Source organism: Protopterus annectens, chromosome 12.part0 (genome assembly GCF_019279795.1).
Source record: "Protopterus annectens isolate FY-2018-M chromosome 12.part0, PAN1.0, whole genome shotgun sequence".
In the NCBI taxonomy this organism is placed as follows: Eukaryota; Metazoa; Chordata; order Ceratodontiformes; family Protopteridae; genus Protopterus; species Protopterus annectens.
Window position 1 is genome coordinate 601,642,805 of NC_056746.1, and position 14,505 is coordinate 601,657,309.

The following is a 14,505-nucleotide window of genomic DNA, read 5'->3' on the forward strand; positions in this document are numbered from 1 at the left end:
TTTCCAATCACCATTTAGTACACCACAGCCAACCTATTCCAGTACACAAAAGTTAAACCTGTCAAAGTTGTTGCATATTAACACGTGTCTAGCTAGTGCACTTTTACTGTCTTTTATCTGAATACTATAGATATGCTGGTGGAGTCTCTTTCTTATTGCATTGCTGGTTTTGTTCATGTAGAACACGAACATGAACCACACCATGCTATGTATACAACTCAAGAAAGATACTTGAACTGACTGTAAATACCTCTGTTGTTAATCACATCAAATAAAAACTCTTCCACATTACAATCAATGTATGTACACTTCTGACAACTACCACATTTGGTTGTCTGCGGAAACCCAAAAGTCACTTGCTTTTTTGTTTTTTTCTAAAATCCTCTTTATATTGAAACACTTTTTGTATGTAAAGATTGGGGGTTGGTGAAAAGTAGCTTTAAATGTTCATCATAGTGCAAAATCTGCCAATTTTTGTTTAGTATCCTCCTAATGTCTTCAGAATCACATCTGAAATGTAAAACCTTGGTGTTATTAAAATTAATCTTGGACCAGAGGGAGACCCACCACGTTGTTCAACCTTATTAGTCAGCATACGATGCATAATTATTGCTCCATATCTATTAGACCTTTCTTGAATAAAATTTTTCCAAATTTTTTCAGTGACACTAAGGGGGAATACCCCCTTTCCAAAAACATGGCTTTTAGTTGGTCAAATTCTTGTAAACAAATCTGATCATTGGATGTAAGTCAAGAGATATGAATGAACTGGCTCTTGACCACACCCCTTTTCTGATGTAGGGGGTGGATAAAGTGCAAGCACATATTACAAAATGTGGGCTTTCTATAGACTGAAGTCTCAGTTATCCCAAAATTGTCTTTTTTCACAATGTCAAGAAAGTTCATAACTTCATGGTGAGCAAAAAGGTAAACTCAAAAAACATAGATGTCCTCTGAAGTTGTTGAACAAATTCTGGAAGCAAATGCCCTTCGCTTGTCCATATGAAGAAAATATCATCAAGATAACAGTAATAATAGGTGCAATATTTGAAGAGGTTCAAGTGGAATACAGAATTCATCTTCCATCTCAATAATACAGCATTGACAAAAGTGGGGACATATGCAGCCCCCATTGCAACACCATAACATTGTTTATAATGCTCACCTTCAAATGTTATTAAATTAATGTGTAATATGACCTCCATAAAATCAGTAATAAGAGAAGTATCACACACTGAAACACCACCATGTGTAGAAATAATTTCCTTAAACCACTGAATATCATCTTTGTGGAGAGTAGAGGTGAACAAATTTCTAATATCTCAGGTAACAAAAGTGTATGATTTATCAACAGTGACATTCCTAAGTTTATTTAAGAAGTCCCACAAATCTCTAATGATGTGAGTAAAGTTGCTGAACAGACGTTTATGTTTTCTATCCACAAATTTAGCTAGTGGCTCTGTGATTGATCCACCAGCAGAGACTATCGGACATAAAGGGTGGGGGAGGGTCAGCGAGATTAGAATGTATTTTTGGTATTCCAAAAATTGTAGGAATACAAGGATGGTTTACTTTCAAAAACTCATGGAACACAGAAGGTATGGTGTCAAAAAGTAGCAATTCATCGAGATGTGCATTAATAGCTCAATAAGCTATATTGATTTCATTAATAGAAACAATTCTGTATGTGGATTGGTCACTTAACAACCAATGCATCCTACCAGAGTAGTCCTTAGTGTCCACAATAACCAATCCCCCACCTTTGTCAGGTTTCTTGCAGCGTAAATTACCATTAGTTGTAATACCATTCAAAATGTCTCACTCCTGTTTAGATAAATTTTAATATTTATTCTTAATCTTGCTGCTTAATAAATCCCTTATTTCCCTTTCACATTTTTTCAAAGACATTAATAATAGGATACAAAGAGAGATTGGGGATATACTTTTCATTTGAAATTATTGGTGATGGGGTCCCACCCTAAGTCTCCACCAATCAGTGCTTGAAAAATGAGTTTCCTGCTGAAGATTTTTAAATCTACTAGGAGTTTGTACAATACTGGTCTAACTGGAGATTACAGAGGTAAGGCCTTTCAAAAAGAGATGATGATATTCAGGGCCCACTAAAATGTCAGAAAATTGTAAATATTAAAATTGAATTAAGTAGTTACCAACACATTACCTTTATCAGGTCCAAATAATTGTGAATCACCAGTACCAGAAAGACATGATGTGTTCGGCATCAATTCTTGTTTCTGTTCCATTTGTTTCATTTCTTCCCATTGTAGGATTGCTTATGGTAATTGGAGTTGTCATCATCAGTGAACATACATTGATTCTAATGTGGAAGTTTTTTTTTAATATGATTAACAACAGTGCTATTTATAGTTGTTTTAATTGTCTTTCATCTCATGTTGTATACATGGCATGGTGTGGTTCCTGTTCTGTGTTCTACATCAGCAAAACGGACAATGCATTAAGAAAGAGAATCTACCAGCATATCTATAGTATTAAGAGAAAAGACAGTAAAAGTGCACTTCTTAGACATGCATTAATATGCAAAAACCTTGACAGGTTTAACTTTTACATACTGGAACAGGTTGGATGTGGTATACTAACTGGTGAATGGAAAAACAGTTTGTTACATCATAAAATTATGTGGCAATTGTGATTAGATGCCATTACATAGCCTGGACTTAGATTCTATTTTGATCATTAGTGAACTAAAAAAATAGAGCTACAAGACTGTAGACTTTGTCCATATTATTACATATTTATATTCTCCTTTAGTCACTGGCTGATTCTTGTTCTTTAAACTTATGATTGGTCTTTTTTGCTGTAGTAAGATGGCCAGTTGTTTTTCATTTTTTCTCATAATTTTACTGAGTGAACAAAAGGGGGGTTGTGATCATTAACTGGTATATTCTGATTGTTTTTTCTTTGTCCAGTCTCTGCAATTTGATTGGATATTTTATATAATGTATGATTGGCTTTTTGCATCTTTTTTCTATCATCTAATCAGGTACAACAATGGGGGTGTGTCTTTACAATAGTTTTTATTTGTTGTTAGAGTAGCATTTGTTATTCCTTGGTTCTGAAGGTGTCATTATTGACGAAAGTGGTCAACTGTAATTTTAAACTTTGTTTATTAAAGGTTTGTTTGTGATTTTTGAGCTACCTGGTCATTTTTTCTTCATAACCATTCTGGCAATCAAAAAAATCAGGATAGTGTCTTGCCCCTACTATGTTGCCCTTATCGGTCACAATCAACATTCCCTTAATTCATTAAACTTAATGTTATTCAAATTAACCTTAAAATTAAATTAACTCATATGCAGTTCCATTTAAGTTATTTACTATTAAATTATAAATAAATGTGTAAAAGGTAATGTAGAGTATCTTACTTCTTTAAATGTTCAGTCATGTAACCTTTGTCCCATGACTCAACATGTTCATTCCCATAGTCAGCATCAACAATGTCAATGAAAAACATGAGCTCTAGGTGGGAAAAGGTAAGCAATTGTAATTGAAATTATGTTTTATAACTGGCACAATAACTTACAGGGTAATCAAAGGTTATTTCAGCTAGTTCACTGTAATATACAAGAAAATTCACAGCCAACCCCACAAACATAAACCACCTAGTGTATAGGAAACAAAATATATTTTATTCCTACCAACTAGACTTTCTAACAAATTTCTATGGCAAATTAGCAACTTTAATATAATCAAGACACAACCACATAAATCAGCAGAGCCACAAGTCAAAATCAAGTCCGGCAATAGCAGAAGGTTACATGACGAGAAATCACTTGTCTCATCAGCAACTATCTTCCAAGCTACACACAAACATCCTATCTCAAATGCTCAAAGCCCACACAGCCGCACTTCTAGAAGTAATAATTAAGAAATCTTAAACTAAAGCAAACATAAATAACTAAATAAATAAATACATGTATATATATATATATATATATATATATATATATATATATATATATGTATGTGTGTATACATATATATATATATATATATATATACACACACACACACACACACACACACACACACACACACACACACACACACACACACACACACAGATAGATATATAACAAATACCATGCATTAAGTACTTAAGTAATAAATTAACTAATTATGTATAAATAAACAACAAAAATGACTCCCCCTATACACCATTATAATACACAATATATCAATAAGGAGGGCTATGTTATAGAGCTCATCTATTTAATTTAAAAAAGCAGTATTTCAAAGACAGAAAGGCATAATACAGTATTCATAGATTTTACCTTAAAAGACAGTATTTTCAAAGGTATGAATGAAGAACATTAATTCTAATTAATTTAGTTCAATGATAAAATCATTTTTATTATTTGTCTCTACGTTTCTTTTAATGATGTTGTCCAACCTTTTCTAGTAACATGCCTCTTCAAAGTAGTAATGCTCCAGTCCATTTCTTCAGTACTAGCCAGGGTTTTATGCTTTTGTAGACAGGAAAATTTGTCATCCATAGAGTTTTGTCTTTCTGACAGAAAAATCCTCATCTTGGCTGGAAAAATAAGATGGGCTTTAGTGTTAGAATTCTTAAAGATTTTTTAAAAGGAAACACAAACTTTATTTTTAGACATAACAGAAGATAATAGTCATTATCAAATCTCATGAGTTTGTCTCCTATTCTTTATAGGAAAATTTGCCCATACAGATTTTAAAACTGATTGTTCTTTTTAATGTCTTTTAGTTGGCCTGTTCTTAGCACTGTATTGAATAAGGGCTTACATCATTGACATATAAAGTAGTAAAATTATCTCACTGCAGAGACTAGACATGCAGTTTAGATTTATGCTACTCAGTATGTTTCTGTATTTTTGTAGATACGCATTGGTCAAAGTCTAAACTGTAAATCTTTAATGAATCTCAACATAATTTGGCCATGGATTTCATTATCTATTTATGTCATTTTTGACAAGCATCACTCCTGCTACATCAGATGTATATTCATCTGTTACCATCTTGGAGAACTGTGGCATCTTTTATTGAAGTAATTATGTTACCAAATTTGCAATCACCATTGTATTTGTTATACATATTCCAATTTATATACTTTTATATTCACAAAGAATAGTCCTATAATGAATTGACAGACAGGCCTATAGGTCACCACTGGTAAACTCTGTTGAGACAGATAGCTACCCCCCCAAACCTAACTTTTTGCATCCTCTTGTTTAACCAGTGCTTTTCCCATTAAATGATATATGAGTTGACATCTAATACTTGTTTTAGCCATCCATTGCTCCTTAGACTATGTAACCATTCCTCCTGGCTGTTCAGTTGGCCCATTTGTTCCCCCAAATGAGAGTCCTTCTGCCCATTTGTTCCCTGTGGTGTGATATTCAAGTTTACCAAGAGTGGTGCTTTCATCTATGAAGTGGGAGTGAGAAGGTTTTTCTACATGGTCCTTACCCCCTTCCACTAACAGCTTTCTATGAGCTCTGTAAGTTCTGCTATTCTAAGACGTGTGAGTGTTACCACACATGCCACCCATAGACCTAAGCAGCACACTGTTATGCAGAGTGGTGTCTCAAGGTACAGACAGTGGGCAATTCACCTGCATTCCTGCACATTTCACAAAATCCAATGAGGCAAAGCTGCCTTCCCCTATGATACATGAGCTGGCATTACCCACATCCTCCCCTATGTGTCTGTCTAATGCCAGTGCTGCTAATCAAACATGGGCTATCTGGATCACAGGCAGAGATTTGTCCTTCTGTGCCAACATTCATACTTTCAGCATTTAATTTGCAGTTATAACCTCATGCAGAATAATACCTAAAACCATAGCAATATCAAAATAAGCTATCTGCACTCCGTTTGGTCCCATGGTGTATAGGAAGAAATCCCTGACTGTATATCAGATGAGGTTTACTATCAAAATTTTGAACTGCACTCCATTGACTGTACTATTATCGTCGAACACGGAAGTTCGAAAACGGGAATGTCGAAGTAAAAAGAACAATCTAGGAATGGGTTTTAACATGGGTCGAGGTAGGTGTTCAGTATTATTCCGAACTACAAACATCTCCCCTACCTCAACCCATGTTGAAACCCATTCCTAGATTGTTTTTTTGACTTCGACATTCCTGTTTTTGAACTTCCGTGTTCGACAATAGTACATTCGATGGAGTGCGGTTCAAAATTTTGATAGTAAATCGTCAGATGACCTGAGTTCTACAAACAGTATGGGTGCTAATAGCACTGGGCAAGAGAATGAATAATGCTAGCCATCCTGGTCAGGGGTGCAATTTGGTACATTGTATTAGCAACATCTGCAGATGTGTCACCTGCAGCACATATTCTAGCATGCATACTGTCTGAGTAGTGTGGCACTCGCCAGTAGACTAGGTATGACCGGTAACATGCATATACCTGCTTGAAAGCATCAGTATGTGTAGCATACAAGCCACCAGGGAAAGCATAGGACAATTCACAGGCTCTGCAGACTGGCCTGATTTCTATCATCTCATTCCAACCTCTGTGGGTGAGCAAAGGGGCAGATTAAACTTACCAGTGAATGGATGTGCAAAAGATCTCTCCACAGGACCAGTGAAGCCAGTTGGGAGTAGGAAGGTAGAGCCATTTATCTGATCCTGGAGACCCCATAGAAATAGTATGCATTGTCAGCCCTTCATAATCTGATTTTGTTACATCTTTGGTTCTACTATGAGTGTCAGTGTTTCTACTGTTTGAAGCCTTGTACACATAAAAATAAATATGACTGAGGCTTCAACCCTTTGAAAAAATTCTTTCAGCAGGGTCAAGCTCTCTTACACCCCACACCCCCTTACTTATACAAAATAACTATATGGTTACACTGTTGCTGAAAAAAGGAAAAAAAATCACACAGTGAATTCCTGCTGGAATGCAAAATGCCATACCAACAGGGATTTTCTATATTAAAGCCTGGTTGATAGGTTTATTTATTTAGCTTCCAAATGCATTTACTTGGGATGAACATTGATCAAACAATAGCCAATTAAAAGCTCAGCCCAGGTTATTTCATAATGTAACAAAATAATGTTGTTGTGTCTTTCGACTTTTCCCGGTTAGGGGTCGCCACAGCGGAACTCTGGTCCGCTAATGATTGGCAGTAGATTTTTACATGCTGGCTTGCCGGGCCTAACACAAAACCTTCAAAGAAGGAACGCCCGCTCATGCATGTCGCCACACAGAAGACACTCTAACTGAGAATCGAATGGGCAATGTCTACTGTGAGGCGACAACGCTACCGGAGTACCACCATAATGTACAGTATATAAAGGCAGTGGTTTACATTCATGAGTAAATATACAAAATCTGATAAACAATAAATATGTAGAAAATTTAACAATATATGTAACATTACATAAGAAGAGAGATAAGTTAGGAGAAGTAGAAGTGGAGATAATCTCAGTAGTAGCTAGGTTTAATAGAAACCATTGATCTGAAAGAGGGGACAATATTATACATAGTCAGTTTAGAGCAGTAATGAGTGGTAAGCTGAATCACAGCTTAGGATGAGTGAGTTCATCAGATGGGTCAGGTTTGAAGGGGCTAGAGGTACTATGCAGTTGAAGATATCAGTTTATGTGACATGCCCTTTAGATGGATAGTTGCATTCAAACTGTTTTTAAGTATTGTTGAAACTTTGGCCTGAACAGAGAGCCATTTGCATGCTCAGTTAAATGAGGAGAAAGTAACTGCCATTGTTTTGGGGCTAGTACAGAGAAGCAGTCACTAGTAGAGTGAAGTCTGAGAGAGGGGGTTTGTAGAGAAAGACTGGCTATGCCTTGGCTTCATAGGTTATAGGTCTGATTGGCTTGGAAGATGGAGGGGGTTGGAAAAGAGAGAGGGTAAAGTTTGGATAAGAGAGAAAGTGAATAGATCATTGAGATGAAACTTCATCTACTAAAAAAATCATCTACTTGTTGGGTAATACACTTCTTAAAAATGACACATGTTTAAATGGCAAGATCTTTACTTAACAAAGACAGACTGTTCCTCCACATCTACAGAGGAAGGTCCCACATGTCACTCTGAATAAGCTGCAATGTAAACTCTCAATGATTTTAAGCAGAGCACTGACCAAGCTGATAGGTCTAAAATTGTTCGTATCTGATATGACAAACTTTTGTGAAATGGTAACACTGCAACACATCTTCACATGTCACTGATATGTCCGCATGCTAAAACATTAATATAAAATAACAAAGGTTTAGTTAGATTTTTTTTTTATTCTAAGTAAGGAACTACCACGTTTCTTGTTTGATCCCATGAGTTTTTAATTTTATGCATGGCAGCACTTTATTTGTACTTATGTAAGGGATGCACATCCCTTATCTCTATAGTAATATGTTTCTTTATTTTTTTATAAATTTTGCACATTTTTTTCCATGAGCACATTTGATATATATATATATATATATATATATATATATATATATATATCATTTTTTTTCCAGAAAGCTTCTTAAAATGTAGGATACTGATCCCAGACAAATGTATTAATAAAAGTAATGCCATTTTTATTAAAAATACTTCATTACTGACAACAAAAATCTGTATACAATAAAAAAAACAAAAATCAGTAGTCATATAACACAAAGCACCAAAAAATGTATTCTAATTTGCTTACACCTAAATAACTCAACCATCACTAATATATATATATATATATGTACAAGACTTAAGAGATATAAAAGAAACCATTTACTTAGATAAACCTTAAGAAGAATTATTACATATGGTTATTTGCACTTGGGTAAAGATACTGTAAAGCTATTTCCATTTGTCCACGTAATTTTTTTTCATAGCATTTCTCAAACTACAGTGACACCAATGAAAATTGTTCATATGGAATGATGAGAAACACTTCCAATGTAAAATACATGAATGTGAAAAGAGTGGACACTAGTACTTTTAATGAAAAATATTCAGTAATCCCTAATTTTAGCTGTAGGTTACTAATGTCAAAAACTCAAAATGTAAAATTTTTAAGATCAGGTAAAGGTAATCTCAGAGTCCAAGAAGTACCCTTTGCTATTCTCTCCCGACTCATACAGGCATAGTAACAAAACCATATATGATATACATAGTCTGTTCTAATCATCCCAAATGCCAACATGAGCTTTCCGGGATTCTTCACCTGTATTATTAGTTTTGGAGTTGCATTATATAAAATATAAAATAAGGTGGTGTTGGTGTGCACAGGCACTTAATTTCCTTGCAATTTAAAATTGTTTCAGTCATACTTTTTTTCATCCAATTGAAGCTCCACCTAGTTGAAAACATGAGGAAGCATAGTGGAAGCAATGCAATAAAATTAACTTCCTACTTCATTTGTCTACCAGGAATTAAAAAAAGGAAAAAAAATCAATACTGGCTAAGAAAATAAACCTTCCTTCAAGAAAAGGCCAAACAACAGATCATGAAGTATCATAAGGCAGTGCTGAAGTCAGTGACTCTCTTAACTTTCTAAAACTTCTGCATAGGCAGGCATTCATTACTGAGTTACAACTGCAGCATCATGATTATGTGTATACAGTCCTTTTGTGGTTTGTTTTAAGTTGCTATATGGTACAATATAAACTAGAGTTTAAGTTTGTAGCATCTTAAACTGTAGATTTCAGGTATGTCTAGTACAGCCATGCACTGATTTCATTGGTTCGCTTAGTCCACAGCACCTGTGCAAAATACATTTTTCATCTTCCTTGGGTATGTGCCTCCTGTATTTAATATTCAAAGACCTGCAACCTACAGCTGTATCTGAAACATCACATTTATGTTGTCTGCAACCTTTTTTTATTTTGTTTTTCCACATTAGTCAATTTGTACAGAGTCTAAAATATAAACATGTACTGCAAAGCATTTGAACAATGACCTCTTATACTTTGTGTTGTAGCTGGAGCAAAAGCTGAAGACCTGATGACCATTTCTTCCATCAAACCTTCTATGGACATAGGCACCTTTGCAATATTGGATCCTAATGAAGTTCAGGTACTGCATATAACAACCATTGCAAATCTAAACCTCTGTAAAAGCAAATAAAAGCAGGAAATGCAAATATTGAGGTATCCATTTTACAGGAGCACACAATGTAAACTTTGATGATAGTCCTACATGAAGTTGTTTTTTGTATAACTCCTTCATGGTGCTTGCTGTAATTTATCTGTATGACTACCTTTTTTCATAGTTTATTGAGTACGATGTTACTTACCATCAGGAGGAATCATGTTCAGTGCTATAATTTTGAATTACTTTTTAATAGCATAAATTTCACATGTAAAAATAAAATCAAAGCTTCCAGACAGTGTGCCAATATAAATTTGGAAGATGAATTTAAAATAATTATGGTATACCTTATTCCCTAGTTTCAGAAATCTGAATTATTAAGGAGCCATCTCAAACATATTAATTCGAATCTTTGTTCAAACCTTCCAGTAGAACATGGTGTTCTTCCAAGTTTCTCCATTACTTCTTTACAGTCTTCTATCCCCCTCCATAACTTCTCCTTCAATGATCTTTTTTTAGAATCATTGTATTCTTTCAATCCAATCCATTGTCTGATTCATTTGTTTTTTCCCAAAAAAAATTGCTATGTAAAAACATAATCTGTTCCATGTCATCCTTTTCCCAGTTTTCTGTTTCCATCCTACCCCAAACAAACAAAATTTCCATTCTTACAATTAAAATTCTCTCTACAACTGATAAATGCTTGTGCTATACAAATATAGCAAATAAAGCAAAATGAACATGAAGTATAACCTAAATTGCTTAAAGAAATTTAGTGTCAGGTAAAATACATGTTGATAATTAGCACAGATAATCTTTTAAAAGTAAAAAGTGTACATTTGATAACTACAAATGAAAATATACCCCTTTCAAAATATCACAGACAAAAATCAAAATAATGAGGAAATGTAATTATAAAGTACTTGAAAACTCAAATTTTAAAGAGTCATATATCTTGATTACTTAGTGCTGATAATCCACTAGTGCAGTATGTTGTGATAACTAGTATACAGAATCTGTCTGCATTAGTGCTATAAAACATTAAGTATCTATTAATGATAAAATGAAGCATGTAAAAATAACAATAGATGAAATATTTCTGTAAGGAGCTTAAACATTCTAATTCTAAATTAATTCACCCTCAAACCTCGCCACTCTGCAAAACACTCAGTAAGTTACCATTTAACTTGTTTGCAATTATAATACAGTTGCAGTACAGTCTGTCCTTCAGGCAATTCAGCCAGGTCTATATCATGTAGTCGAAATTCTGTAAGTCTGAACACCATATGTTTGAACCTACAGAATTTCGAAGACGTAAAAAAAGAAATTAAAGAACAAAAAGGAAAATAAAGAGTTGTAAGCAGGGGGGGCAAGTAACCTGCACCCCCACATCCCCCACACTCTTTAAATATACCAGCTCTGAGACCGCACTACAATGCGGTAAAGGGAATTTTCCCTTTATTGCACTGTAGCACGGTCTCGGAGTTCATATACTGAAAGTGCGGGGGGTGCAGGGGGGCTTGCCCCCTGCTTACAAGTGTTAGAAAGTTGTTCCTGCTTTTCATTTTTTATTTTTTTGAATTCGAAGTATGACAACTTCGAACATATGGTCTCGACCATATAACATTCAAAGTTGTTATACTTCGACTAAGTAATATAGACCCTATTCAGCCTTATATAATTTAGCCATTAAACTTTGATGTTTTTAGATTCAAATGGTGTGTCATTAAAAACATTCAGTGGAATTCAGACCTTGCATGTTGTGCTAAGTCAATTGCTCTTTAACGCCCAAACAATACAGACATACAAAACAAGTTGAAGTCCTACCAAAAAGGTGTTAGTCTATTCAGAAAGATTTAGTGAAAAATACTGCAAAATTAAACTTTCTGATTTCATATTAAGTTAAATGAGAAGATTCTTTCAAAAACTCATTCAGATTTTTTTATGAGTTCACTTTATCTGCTAGTAATTTGTCCAAAGTCATTTCAGTTGTACTCCATTTTAATTGCTGTTATTATTATTATTATTATTATTATTATTATCATTATTATTATTTAAAATATCCTGTCTTGTACCATCTCAATTTTGAACATTTTCCTCCATTCTCCAAATAGGTTGGCCCAGGCTTCTTGAATTTTTCAAGTTCCCAAAATATGTATAGGGGTCCTGCTTCGTGTATCCTACACTGCCAACACTTACCTTCTCTCTTTACATTTAGCAATGTAACAAACAATTGTTGAAATAATAACTTTTGATATGAAATCCTCACCACTCCCTTCAGTGCTGATATCTTTCCCATTGCTCCTTCTAGTCTTCATTGCTGTCTCTTTACTTTATATTGTCCTCACTACTTTGAGTCTATCAATTTACTGTGGAGCCCCTGTTTTTAATTTTGTCCTATTTTCTAAGGTGCATTTTCTTACGATACGTCTCCTATCCCAGCCATGTAAAAAATTTACACATTTTCCAGGTTTGTATTCCATTCAAAGATTGCTTAAACTAAAGGTTGTGAAACATTTACAAAAGTCTAGAAAGTTCAATCATTTTCAGCATATTTATCTTCTCTGACAGTGTATTTGCTAGCTTGCTCCAGTTATCAAAGTTTTTCTTAAATCTTCACTTGTTTATAGTTATTAACTGTCATCTTTTTCAAAATGCAAAGCATGCTCAAACCCAAATATTTACTTCTAGGCCTGATTCTCTGCCAGTGAGCTATGGTCATCTGCAAGAGTTTAAAAGACTGCATCCAGTAAAACATTGTTCTTGTACAATATGGGCTTCACCCTGCCTGTTAATGTTTCATTCAGCATTAAACACTGGCGAGAGAATAGGCACCCCTGCCTCATATGCCTTCGGTGACAGTTTCCGTCACTAGTTATCAATTAAATATTATTTATGTCTTGAGTTGGTTTTAAAGTTGCTTTGCTGAAAGAAAAACAAGTAGTAAGACCAGTTCTACTCCAACAGTAGAAATTGCCAGTAGATATTCAACTCTCCTTGAATCCGCCAGGTATGTGTTAGTGATATGCAAGTCATACAAGAGGAGTTACATCTTTTCTTGATTTTTCATCATTTTTATCATATTCACAAGAAAATACTACAAACATGGAAATTTCAGCACACTTTTAAAAATGTTCCCTGCTCTTTTACATTCACAAAGAAAAAGTCTCTTATTGCTAGGCTATGAGAACAAACACACAGACTACAAATAAACACAGAAAAGAGAAGGAAAAATACATAGCATTTTAACTTTCCTTTAGTTTGGCATTACTCCTATCATCATGGTTCTTTTTCAAATTATTTCTCACTGCATATATTATTTCAACTATGTTAAATCGATACCAAATGAACGGAAGGTGCACAAAATAACTATGAAACCTCCACAAAGTACCTCGGACCCAGATGGATAAAACACGAACAGCTTTAATGTGGAGAACATCATGAAACAAAAAGGTTTTTGTTTCGTGCTGTTCTCCACATTAAAGCTGTTCGTGTTTTATCCATCTGGGTCCGAGGTGCTTTGTGCAGGTTTCATATATTAAATCGATCCTTATTGAAGAATTAATGTGCTTAAATTGTGCAGTAATAAAGTTGTCCTTGTTCGTAACTCCTTGCCTGGTTCTCATTACAGTTTAAGTAGAGCAGTGGCACATCCTGGAATTCTGAATCCTAAACATCAAACTACCATCTACACAAAATAAATGAAATGCAGTTTGGAGACATTAATCGCAGTTAATGTCTTAGGATGTTAAATGGAAGTTGCAGTGAAGTTACTGTATATATAAAATAAAATTAAAATATGTAGAAATGCATAACATTTGTTTCTTGTGCTCCCAGGACATCTATTCTCCTGCTAACTAAATATAGGAACTCTTAGATCAAACTGTATTGCAGAAACTCTTTAAAATAAGGCAGAATGAGAGTCAATATATAATATAGAGGATTAAAGTCCTTACATCAGGGGCAAGAACACATGCCTCCTTCAAAAACTATGCTTTATTTCTTACATTTAATAATGGTTTGCCACATGAGTTTGTGTGCTACAATGTTCAGTACTTTCATTCGGTTTCTTATTTCCCACTACAAGGCAAAACATATGCATGACTTTTTGCCTTAAAGAGCAGTTTAGTGAATGTTGATATTCATAACAGATATATACAGGAACATCATATTAATAGGTTCATAGGCTGGTAATAGGCTATCTGCCCAAAGGCATTTATAAGCCTAGCCAGAATGTGTTGGCTTTCGTCACCCCCTTAGATTAGTTCCCTGTGCCTCTGTCCAGTAGAGCCACTGAAGTGACTGATGTACCTTAACTATGTTAAAAGTCATGCATTATTCCTTTCTACAAAGATGGCAAATCCACTGAATTATCAACCAATAGATCAAGTGCAATATTATCATTACTCTCCCAAGCTCCTTGCATACAAAGGAGTTTAA

The 14,505-nt window shown here is 34.5% G+C and overlaps 1 protein-coding gene across 1 annotated transcript in view; it reads left to right on the forward strand.

Annotated features, from left to right (window-relative positions):
• The window catches only part of LOC122816738 (mucin-4-like), a 544,109-nt gene that overhangs the window by 475,729 nt on the left and 53,875 nt on the right, over positions 1–14,505 (forward strand). Inside the window, exon 31 of the mRNA XM_044089732.1 lies at positions 9,956–10,050. Coding sequence (XP_043945667.1) covers positions 9,956–10,050 — 95 coding nt within the window. The remainder of the gene's footprint in view (positions 1–9,955; positions 10,051–14,505) is intronic.